This window comes from Trichomonas vaginalis, chromosome I (genome assembly GCF_026262505.1).
Source record: "Trichomonas vaginalis G3 chromosome I, whole genome shotgun sequence".
In the NCBI taxonomy this organism is placed as follows: Eukaryota; Parabasalia; order Trichomonadida; family Trichomonadidae; genus Trichomonas; species Trichomonas vaginalis.
Genome location: NC_067203.1, coordinates 12,891,544 through 12,902,915, shown reverse-complemented (window position 1 = coordinate 12,902,915; position 11,372 = coordinate 12,891,544). Strand labels below are relative to the sequence as shown.

Genomic DNA, 11,372 nt, shown 5'->3' with positions numbered 1-11,372 from the left:
TTTGAAAATAAAGATTTAAAAGTTCTAAAATCACCTAATATTTTATTGTGAACTTTAGATATATCTATTAAAATTATATTGTTTTGAAATTTATTGAGATGTTATTATTCATTTGAGATTATGTTTAATTAGATCATTTTGAATACAATCATACATGTATTGTCTTCATTTTATATTATGGCACTTCAAAAATTATATGCTCGTTTTTACCCACCAGCATTATATGCTGAAGTGCTTGATAGCAATGGAAGATTGACAAAACGCAATTTAAATATCCCAGAACTCACTCTATTAACAGATATTCCTGCATTAGCTGTTGAAATCATGACTCATAATGATGATTTTAATTCCCATAACGAACCACAGATCAAAAAAGCTTTGAAAGAACTTACAGCTGCTCAATTTCTCGAATATAGTAATTATAGCAATCCAAAAACTTTCAAAACACACGTTATGCCTATAATCGGATCAAAGTTTAATAAAGACGGACAGATATTTATGACATATTCTTATGATAGATCAGCAAAAATCTGGGATTCAGAAAAAGGACAAATGATTTGCGCTTTAAACGGCCATACAAACGCAGTTTCCGATTGTTGCTTTAATAATCCAGTAGGAGATCTCGCAGCAACATCATCTTACGATCGAACTTGTCGAATTTGGGATCTTCAAAATGCAAAGTGTATTTATTTACTCACAGGCCATACAAAAGAAGTTATTACAATCAAATTTGATCCGACTTCCAAATACGTCATGTCAGGATCCTTTGATTCTTCCTGTATTTTGTATGATGTCGAAACAGGAGCTACTATTCATACATTTGATGAGCATGCCGGCGAAATACAGTGCCTAGAATTTTGTAATACAGAGCCATTATTCATTTCTGGCTCTGCAGATAACACTGCAAGATTATGGGACATCAGATCCGGAGAATGCGTTTTTACTTTACGTGGACACAAAGCAGAGATATCAAATGTGCACTTTGATATACAAGGAAAGCATATCTTCACAAGTTCTCTTGATTCAAGTATGAGAGTTTGGGATATCAGACAATCGTTGGCTCAATACATAATGAAAGGTCATGAAGGCCCTATAATTGATACAAACGTTTCGGTTGATGGTAAAAAAGTTGCAACTGCATCAAGTGACAAAACTGCAAAGATTTGGAATGTTGAAACAGGCGAACTAATAGGAACATGTGTAGGACATGCAGCAGAAGTAGGAAATGTAAGATTTACTCCTCAAGGATTCAAATTAATTACAACAAGTGATGATACAACGGCAAGAGTATGGAACGCAGAGACATGTGAGCTAGAAGAGTTATTAAGATCTCATACTGATATCATTTTAACTCTGGATATGAATTATATGGGTGATAAGATTTTAACAACGTCAAAAGACAATACAGTGAAGATTTGGAACGCAAAAGAGAAGAAGCAAAGACATGAAAATATATTAGCTGCTTAATTATTGTTACTTATAATAAAAATGTTTGTTTTATTTTTAATTTGATTATTTATTATGTTTCTATACCATAGAATGCAATATTTCGTCAAATATATATCTTTATTCTAGTATACTGTGTGATCTAGCTTTCAGTTTTGGATTAGAATTCAGTTATTGAGTAAAAACTTGATGCAACTGTGAAAAAGTAGTGCGAAATTTGGATGTTTAAGCGAATATTTAAGTTTAAATCTTCTAAAATGAATTATTCATATCAGATACCAAAGAAATTATTTAAATAATTGTAATTTGATAGAAATGTTACTGGAGAAAATGTTAATTGGACTTCAGGGATTTTAGATTTTGAATCAGGGGAAGCAGTAATTATCAAGAAAATTTTGAATAGAAATAAATACGTTAATTCGCAATGTTTGGGCGAGTTCTCTCTCCTTCAACTCAAACTACATATAATGCGGATTATAACCGCAAGCCAATTAATCGCGTACGTGGCATAAATCTTTCTACAAAAGTAACAACAGGAAATCATTACTCAGCAACTCCACAGACTTTATATCAATCGGATACAGCCTCTCCAGCAGAACTTCGCACAACTCTCAGACAGTATACACGCCCACCAAACGCCAAGCAAGAATTATATAAGCTTCCACCAGCCTACGATAGCACTGTAAGACCAGATCTCGTTACTAATACTCCAAATACAGATTATCAACACTGCTTCGGCCAATGCGGTCAGAAGGCTGATGTCAAGCATTTGGCATGGACACCACGTCATTTGAGCAAGCAAACCCAAGCAGAATGTCTTGGAACAACCAAAAAGACATACCACCCACCAGGTTACGAAGGCTATATTCCATATGATGGCGTCCATAACCGCGGTAAGAAAGTTCATGAAGATCGTACACTTATTGATTATACTTGGCAATATCATACACATACTACAGGATATGGTGGTTACACACCATTTGTCGGTATGGATAGTGATCTCTCTAATGTCAAGAAGACACCAACAACTTACCGTGATCTCTGTGCTGCTGTTAAATGGGACAAATAAGCTCCAAATTACGCTATATTTTAAATATTCGCTTTTAAAGATCTGAACGATCTTTTTATATCATTTAATATTGATTATATAGAACTAACGTTCATTTTTAAAAAGATTATTTTAAAAATTTTATAATGCAAATGCAACAAAGATTACCTTTTAGGGCAAATGTTCGAAGCCACCCTAATGTGTTTGGATATATTTCCAAATAAGATATAAATTTTCATGTTTTTATCATAAAATAAACATCTTGCCTCAGAATCATGAGTTAATTGGATGATTCTAACCGCTTCGGAGCTAACGAAAAATCATAATTCATTAAGTTTTCTTCTCATGGCGGTAATGGATTATCAGCAAGTTTATGAATCAATCAAAAATGATGACGATTCTATCAAAGATCTAGTAGGAAAAGATCATGCTAATGATTGTTTTCCAGAAGGACTCGATTTTCTTCCAACAATGTTAAAATACTCGCCGCCATTAATATCTATTGCAGCTTATCATGGGTCAATTAATGCATACAAATACTTTTTATCAATAGGTTCCAATATTACAGAGTTAGACTGCTTCAGCACTCCAATTTCCTACTTCTCTATAGTTGGAGGCAATAAAGAAATAATGGAAGACTTATTTACTAAAGAAATTGACTTCAGTGGATCGGTTTTTGTCGCAATTGAAAATGGCAATTTAGATTCGTTAATTTGGTTGAAAGAGAAGAATCTTATAACCAAGCATGAACAAGATATGAGAGGATATTCTATTGGATTATACGCAATTCTCACAAAAAATCCTCAATTAATAGATTTCTGCTTCAAGCAGTTAAATGAGATCCCAAGAGTCAATGCAACTGGTAACAACATACTCATATATCTATTAAAAGGAGGTTTTAAAGATGCTGTAAAAGAAGTTGTGAAAAAATATCCTACATTAGCTACAACTCCTGGAAAAAATGGAATAACCCCAGTCAGACTTGCACAAATGAAAAAATACAATGATTTAGAAGAGATTCTTTGCCAGAAAACAAATACAAAATACCAAACACCAAAGAAAAAGGAAAAAACAGAAAAAGAAGAAACAGAAGAAACTGAAAACAAAGATCCAAAGTCAGTATGCTGTTTATTGGTCTGAAAAAACAATTATTCTATTCAATCATAGTTTCAGATAATTGAATTAGCAAAGTCCAATTAAAAGTCAAAACATTGGTTTAATCTGATGTTCTTGACGATGACTTCCAATGTTAAATAGTTGCTTTGAAATTGAGTCGAATATTTAAGTATATATCTTATGATTTGATAATGAATGGAATATTATACTTAAATAAATACCGCATTACCGAGTTTTGGCCTCATATAACTATAATCAGATATATTTTCTGATGAAAATCGGTGTTCAGCGTCCATTAGCTTGTTGTTATAAAACCAATTCCATGTTTGTAAATAAACAACTTATATTTTTATGACAAAAAGGAGTTTCCGAAAGATTTGAAATCGATAAACTTTACTTTGGAATAAAATCATTTATCTATGCAGCATAGATTGATAAAATAACTTTCCGTAAATGCCAAGTCAAGAATAATTTCAGAAGTATTTTCCAAATAAAAGTGACAATTATTTCATGTTTTCATATCTTCTCAGTTTATCCCTTTCATATTTCATACCACCAGAGATAGGGACAACAATAGCTCTTCATTCAATTCCATTAGAAGATGCTTTTGCTTTATCTAAAAATTATTCCATTGTTGTCGGCCTTGTTTTACCTAAAAACAGCTCTGAATTAGCTACAGAATTCTCAGCATTCTCAACACTCTACAACAACAGTGTTTATTTCACAATGTTAAAAGCAAAATCTGTCAGAAGGAAATTAGGAACATCAACGCCAGCAAAAGCTATTTTAGTTATAATTAAGAACGAAACAATTGTAGAGTACTGCGGAAATATTGATTCAAACAGATATCTCGCTTATATGATCGAAGAATTCTTAGAACCAAAGCATACCCTTATCATAGATCAAGATAGCTTACAATCGGAGATCGGAAAAGGCAAAATGACCATATTAACAACAGGTTATAACAGAAAAATTGCCCATCAAGTTTGGCATTCATTAGTACGATCATACGGACCAGTATCTCTTGAATTTATGACAGACGATGTAGCCCGCGGCATCGGAATTTCTCCACAAGACTTTGCTTATTACAGAATTTCCGATTATGAGCTTGATGCCGTCAAAATGGGATCGGATATCGCTAAAAAGTCCGATTCACAAAAAGTAGACTACGTTAAAAACCAAATTCTTAACGCTCTTCGTAATCCAACATATAAAACCCTTACAATGCGAGAAATCGTACATTCTGACAAGCCAATAGTTACATTCCTTGTCCAGCGTGCTACAGAAGATCACTTAGCCTTCTTAAACGAGCTCGGAAAGTATTTCAGAGATTTCGAGTTCGGAATTCTTGATCTAAACGCTTTTGGCGAAGTCTATGGCTTTGTTGAAGGCGATAAAACACACGACAACATCGCAATCTTCAGTATCAAGCACCAATACACATATAATCTTTCGAAATTCTACAAGACCGTTCCAGTTGATAACTTTAGTGTATCAACATGGATACAACCATTTGTCAACTTCATTTCGGAGATTAGAAACAACAAACTCCAGCCAAACTACAAATCAGAAAATGAAAACGAAATTGATCCAGAAAAAATATTTGTTAAGCTCTATTCGACCAACTACCATGAATATCTCAACAACAACACCGATATCGATGTTGTTATGCTCTATGTCAGGAAGAATTGCAAAGCTTGTTCACTTGGATTCAGACAACTGAAGCAGTTCATCGAAATGAACGAAATGGCGAACATTACGTCTGTTAAATTCGCTTTTATTGATGTATCCCGTAATGGCGTCAAAGGCGGATATCCACAGCGTTATGTAGATCCACATTTCGTTCTTTTCCCAAAGGGAAGAAAGAACAATGAAAATCCAGTTCCGATGTTTGGAATCCACACATTTGAAGACTTCTTCCAGATATTGCCAATTTACGCAACAAACTTCACAATGTACGGAAAGCCGAAATACCCTGGAGATAAGACTTACAACGAAATAGAGGACGCACTGAACTATTCGTTCACGAAAGTTCCTTTCCACACACATTTAGCTGCAAAGAAGTCTTTGAAGACAATGTTGGATTTGAAAGTTGTCAACGAAACAAAAGCTAATTAACTAATATTTTTTTAACTTCTTTTTTTGATATTAAAAACTTTACATAATATGATTTATTATTTAGTTTTTTTTTACTATATAAAGCAATGGTAATATTTTTTTTCTTCGAATGATAAGATATAGCTTCTAATTAGGTGCAAAAGCATCTAAATAACAAGAGATAAGTAAATAATATAAAGAAATTACATCCAAAAATAAAAGAATTAGTGACTATACGCATTACTTTATGGATAATTTTCAATTTCTTGAAGTAATAATTGAATAAACTGCAGAGAGCAGATAAGAAGAGTTCAAATACAACCAAATACTAACTTGAGATTACATAAAATATAAAGAAACGCTTCCTGGATCAATAGATGTGTGGTCACCTGAAATCACTGTCTATTTAACTAAAGAAATTGTTTATGAAAAACTTTTATCTGCCGTGGCTTTGGGACCTACTTTTACTACGATGAAAATATGTTTGTCAGAGATCCTTCCAGCCTCAAACAACAATTAAAAAATAGACCTGACACACAGACTCACAAAAAAAAAGATTTAATAGAAAAATATGGGAAATTAATTGTACCTGAAGAAATTGGAAGTTATAACCAGGATCATAGGAAATAAGAGAAGATTAATTACTGTGCAATGCAATTTGAAGCAATTTTGTCAATGTAATCGGGATATAAGTAGATTATCTTTTTTTTTTAATGTTGAAACATATTGAACAGGATAGATTATTCTATTAATAGATAAAATGTTTTATATGCAACTACAATCTATTAACGCAACTATTGCATTTGTTTTTCCTTCTTTTCTTGCCAGACCAAGTGGTGTTAAGTGTTCAGAATCTTTTACATTCTTTCGAATGAATTTTTGATTACAAAGGAAAGTGCAAAGCCTACCATGGTTTCCAAGGGCAGCAATATGAAGAGGAGTTCTTTTTGATGATTTAGTAGTTGCATTTATGTCGATAAATTGAAGCGCGAATTCATCTCCTTCTTTTGAACCTCTGTGACAGAAATAATGAAGAATTGTAATATCTTCATCGTTCTTGGAACATGGATCTGCACCGCATTCTTGTAGCATAGTAACAAGCTTAAGATTTCCTTTATATGCAGCATAAAGAATGCAATTTGTTTCCTGATCATGTGTTATTCGCCAGCTATTGTTTTTTACAATTTCTTCAATAGTTTTTTTATCATTATCTGCTGCAGCTTTTTCCAAATCCTGATATACTTGTTTAAATATTTGTGACGAATCGAAATTCCTAGATTGAGCTGAATGACTTCTTGATGAATCATGTAATATATCATCAACATGGAAATCACCTGTGAATTTTGGTAGCATATCTTTTAAGGGTTTTATTTCCAAAATTTCTGAAATGCATTTTATAACAGTATAGTTATCTTTATCTTTTTTGAAATCAACATTGGAACATTTTAACATGGAAATGATGTCGTTTTGGTCAAAATATTCTTTAACAATGTTAAAAATTCTTGCAAATTGTTTTGCAGAAAGGTGAGCAAGCTTTAAAATTTCGCACATTTGGTGTGCTTGTCTAATCTTAATAAAATCCTCGCTGATAATATTTTCTATATTGCTTGCATAATACTGATAATCGATCTGCATTAAAAAATTTTAGTTTACGACTTTTAATTGAAAAATAAAAATCAATGGAAATGACTTGATGTTTAAAATTTTTGACAATAATTTGGACTGTGGTGTAATCGGTGTTATAAAATAAAAAAAGTTTTCCGATACGGGGAGTCGAACCCCGATCCTGTGGATGAAAACCACATATCCTAACCGCTGAACGATATCGGATTTACATTTTTCATATTTATATTTTTACTATGATAAAAATTTCAAACTTTTATTTCAAAAATTTGCTAATTTGATATTTTCTCACATTTAATGGAATTGAACACTAAGAATAAAGATGTTGCAGATAAAAGCCTTTTAGTAACTGCATTTATATACGACATTTATTCATATTTTCATATTTATTCAAATATCTATATTTATTTCTCTCATATCTTAAATACTAAGATAATCTAGCAATTCTTGTTAATATATTGGTAATATGATGTAATGGCTCCAACATATAAAAGAATAATCAAAATGATGAAAAAATCATCCTTCTCTAATCAATATATTGAACTCTGCTAATTACTAGAAGAAGCACATAGACTCAGTGTTAATTTTATTCACGTATTGGCTCTGATGTAATGTGCTCAATGTAAAGATACATCCAAATTCGTTAGAAAAAAAAATATTTTTTGTAACAAAAATGATTTCATCACCTAGAAGAATAATGCCTCCATCTGTACAAGCTCCACGCCAATTTCGAAGTAGTGGAAGAGCTCCTTATGTCAGAAATCATACAGATCCAAACTACGAAGATCCCTACGATTTATGGCAGCAAAAACAAACTTTAATTAATGAGATGAGAGCTATTCGCGCAGAGATATCGCAACTCAACGTCGAATACCAAGATATTTCACAATATTGTAAAGATGTTATGGAAGAAACCATTTCAAATTCAAGAGAATATACAGATAAAGATCGTGATGACATGAAAGATTTTGCAGAAAAGTCACAAAAGAGAGAAACGCTTCAGAATCAGGTTCAAGAATTAGAGACACAGATTCAATTTTTCAAATCCTTTTTCTCTGATGATAATTTAGAAAAACTCAAAACAGAACTCGAAGACCAAACACTGGAAATGCATACTCTTACAGAATATTTAGAATCGTTGACTGCAGACAGAGAATTAATTTTATCTGAACTAGAAAGCAGTTCTCTCGAACAAAGAATACAAGATAATGAAAAACTCAAGTCTTTACAAAAACACTACAAACAAGAAATCAAACAACTAAAACTCGAAGCAAAAGAATTAGTTGAAGCTGTGAAACTTGTACAGAAGAGCGATCCTATTGAAGCAAATCAGCGTGAAGTAGAGAGATTAAAAGCAGAGCTTACAAGATACCAAAATATTCATATTCGTGAAAAAAGATTTTATCAAATGACAAAAAAGAGAAACAGACCAATCTTCTTGACAGAAGAAGAACTTAAGCCAAAGACAAAGAAACAGAGTCCAAAGAAAGTCGAAAATCAAGACCAAAACGCTGGAGAAGACACTTTGTTCGAAAATACTCAATCTCAGTACACAAAAGCTCCTGAAGATGTTGATGAAAATAATTCACCAGAAGAAATCCCAAATCAAAAAGAAAACAACGATAATCAAGATAATTCTCAAGAAAATTTAGAAAATAATGAAGAACATCCAACAGAAAACACTGAAAATAATGGTGAAGAGCAAAATAATGAAAATTCCGAACAAAAAGAAAATTCAGATGGAAATCAAGAAGGAAAATCCAACGAACACCAGCCACAAGATTCGAATCAAGAAGAATCACAAGAAAATGGAAGTCCGTTGGGTCTCTCGGCCGAATTCCAACAAAAACTCGAAACAATGTCACAAAATAGTGCAGGCAGTTCAAACAGTGAGCAACTTCGTCATATGCAGAACCATCCAGATAATTGGGAGTGATCATTTGCTTCTTTATGAATTTTTTTAGAAATAATTTTTGCGAAATTATTGTTTTTGTTTATTAATGTTAATAAAATGTATTGAAATACTCTTTCCTGATATAATATTACTATTTTTATCTATGTTATTTTTATCAGTAAGATTCATCTCAAAATTATTCAATAAAATGCATAGTTATGCTTCACAAAATGAAAAATGTGCTTAAATTTTATATTTATTTTAAATGTATTTTGAATTTCAAAAATTTCATTTTGATTGAGGAAAGTAATATCAAAAATTAAGTAAAAAATAGATATGTTATATTTAAATTTTCGTTTATTTCTAGTTTACAAATAAATCTATATGATAAAACAAATTTCAATACATATCGAAGTTGTATTGGCCGTTGAAAGCAGAAGAGTTCGGTTGTATGATAGACTCTGTGTCCGTAGGTTCCTTTCTCTCTGCTCTCTTCCTCATTCCGTACTCGAAAAGCCTTTTTCCGAAAACTCCGAGGAAAACTACGCCGATTAATATGGCCAATACGATCAAAGTTCTCTTCCACTGCAAGTAAAATGCGACAACTCCTGAGTCTGTATTGACATCGTTGCCCCAGCATTGATATGTTTGGATAAACTCGCAATTGAGGGTTGGATATGCATGTCTAGCTGTAGAGTTTGTACTATTTATGTATGTGGCATTTAGATTTTGTGAAAATGAAGCAGGAAGTGTGAAATTTGGAATTCCATCGAAAAATGAGTTCGTAAATATGACATAACAGTCTGTAGCCAAGCCCATATGCAATCCATCCTTATAGGTATTATCAACAAACACGAAATTCGATAAAATACATTTAATTTGGATGTAAAGAACTTTTCCTCCGACTGTGTTGTTGAATACGTTGAAATGCGAGATGGATGAGAGACTATTATCACTAATCTTTGCAAATGTTATCAATGTATCCACTTGACAGCTTGCTACGTTGGAAAATTTTATTGAATTGTATTTTAACAACTGTAAGTAAGGATATGCGTAGACTCCTGCAAGGTAATTAAATGAAGAATTGCATTCTATGTAATTTAGAGTGAAATATTGAAAAGCAGCTGTATAATCTCTACCATATAACTTCGAAAATGGACAATTGAAGAAAGAAGTAAAGTTTGCGTCCATCATTTGTCCTTTATTGAGAGCTGAATCGCCTCTTGCCTTGATTGAAGCGTAATCTCCGCCAGATGAGCAATTATGGAAACAATTGCCAATACTAACGATATTTCTGGCTCTTAAACTAGCTGCTCCGCAAGCTTTATCACTGGAACACTTGAAAAATCCTGTATTTTTGAGTATAATCGAGCCATTTCCGCAATCTATACTTACAGCACCTCCTTCTTGGTTAAGAGTTTTAAGTCTATAGAACAGACAGTCAATAATCGAAAATGCTGTTATACCGTCAGCGCTTAATCTATTATATCTTGTTGCGTTAATTATACTCACTTCATTGACACGAATAGCAGTATTTAAACTATTAGTGAACTTTGACTTGTATATGTGAGCATTCATTTGATGATTTGAGTAAATGAAATTCGAAAAAAGTTTCGAAGCGTGGATTTGTGAAAATTTGAGATTGGTGTTTTGATATGTGGATGTATATGAGAAGATTGGACTCAGACTATTGGAAGAAATATGTAACGCAAGTATTGTTGAGTTCATCGAAATGAAAAAAGTGACAAAATCATATTTGATAGAATCAGAGTTCTACAATTCAATGTTTGTTTGCATTTCTATGTATTTCATTTTGAAAAAGAAGTAGAAATATCTTGATTTCGCAACAAAAATCCATAAAAAATTAAATAAAATTAAAGAATTCAATATGAAATAGCATTACTAAGTATTGTATAACAATATCACCTTTGAGTTTTTATCTTCTGTTCGTTGTTTTTGGAATAAAATAGCATATTAATATGATTTATATCTAATTGAATCTTTTGGCATATATTGTAGATCAAATTATGGAATAGTGAACTATTGATTTAATCTCATGATATCAATTTTGCTCAATATTATAAAACTCAATTTTTCTTCATAATTTTACGTATCAGAATGAGTCAGAAATGAAAGAAATGTGTCTCT

At 32.1% G+C, this 11,372-nt stretch overlaps 7 protein-coding genes and 1 non-coding gene across 8 annotated transcripts; 5 read left to right on the top strand and 3 right to left on the bottom strand.

Annotated features, from left to right (window-relative positions):
• Window positions 1-175: 175 nt before the first annotated feature.
• On the top strand, window positions 176-1,467 carry TVAGG3_0977400 (U4 snRNA binding; the record flags this gene model as incomplete). Its single annotated transcript, XM_001312686.1, has 1 exon — window positions 178-1,467. The coding sequence occupies one exon, from the start codon at window positions 178-180 to the stop codon at window positions 1,465-1,467; it is 1,290 nt and encodes a 429-aa protein (XP_001312687.1).
• A 386-nt stretch (window positions 1,468-1,853) lies between these two features.
• TVAGG3_0977390 (uncharacterized protein) lies at window positions 1,854-2,632 on the top strand (the record flags this gene model as incomplete). The annotated part of the gene is made up of 1 exon (XM_001312685.1): window positions 1,871-2,515. The coding sequence occupies one exon, from the start codon at window positions 1,871-1,873 to the stop codon at window positions 2,513-2,515; it is 645 nt and encodes a 214-aa protein (XP_001312686.1).
• Window positions 2,633-2,839: 207 nt separating this feature from the next.
• On the top strand, window positions 2,840-3,634 carry TVAGG3_0977380 (Ankyrin repeat family; the record flags this gene model as incomplete). The annotated part of the gene is made up of 1 exon (XM_001312684.1): window positions 2,840-3,634. One exon carries the CDS (start codon window positions 2,840-2,842, stop codon window positions 3,632-3,634), a length of 795 nt encoding a protein of 264 aa, XP_001312685.1.
• A 476-nt stretch (window positions 3,635-4,110) lies between these two features.
• TVAGG3_0977370 (protein disulfide isomerase family) lies at window positions 4,111-5,769 on the top strand (the record flags this gene model as incomplete). Its single annotated transcript, XM_001312683.1, has 1 exon — window positions 4,121-5,728. One exon carries the CDS (start codon window positions 4,121-4,123, stop codon window positions 5,726-5,728), a length of 1,608 nt encoding a protein of 535 aa, XP_001312684.1.
• A 703-nt stretch (window positions 5,770-6,472) lies between these two features.
• On the bottom strand, window positions 6,473-7,342 carry TVAGG3_0977360 (ankyrin repeat domain-containing protein 49 family; the record flags this gene model as incomplete). Its single annotated transcript, XM_001312682.1, has 1 exon — window positions 6,473-7,342. The coding sequence occupies one exon, from the start codon at window positions 7,340-7,342 to the stop codon at window positions 6,473-6,475; it is 870 nt and encodes a 289-aa protein (XP_001312683.1).
• Window positions 7,343-7,465: 123 nt separating this feature from the next.
• On the bottom strand, window positions 7,466-7,537 carry TVAGG3_0977350. Its single transcript has one exon. It is a non-coding gene; the product is annotated as a tRNA-Glu (tRNA).
• A 466-nt stretch (window positions 7,538-8,003) lies between these two features.
• Window positions 8,004-9,400, top strand: TVAGG3_0977340 (uncharacterized protein; the record flags this gene model as incomplete). The annotated part of the gene is made up of 1 exon (XM_001312681.1): window positions 8,004-9,266. The coding sequence occupies one exon, from the start codon at window positions 8,004-8,006 to the stop codon at window positions 9,264-9,266; it is 1,263 nt and encodes a 420-aa protein (XP_001312682.1).
• A 135-nt stretch (window positions 9,401-9,535) lies between these two features.
• Window positions 9,536-10,952, bottom strand: TVAGG3_0977330 (uncharacterized protein; the record flags this gene model as incomplete). The annotated part of the gene is made up of 1 exon (XM_001312680.1): window positions 9,624-10,952. One exon carries the CDS (start codon window positions 10,950-10,952, stop codon window positions 9,624-9,626), a length of 1,329 nt encoding a protein of 442 aa, XP_001312681.1.
• Between the last annotated feature and the right edge of the window lie 420 nt (window positions 10,953-11,372).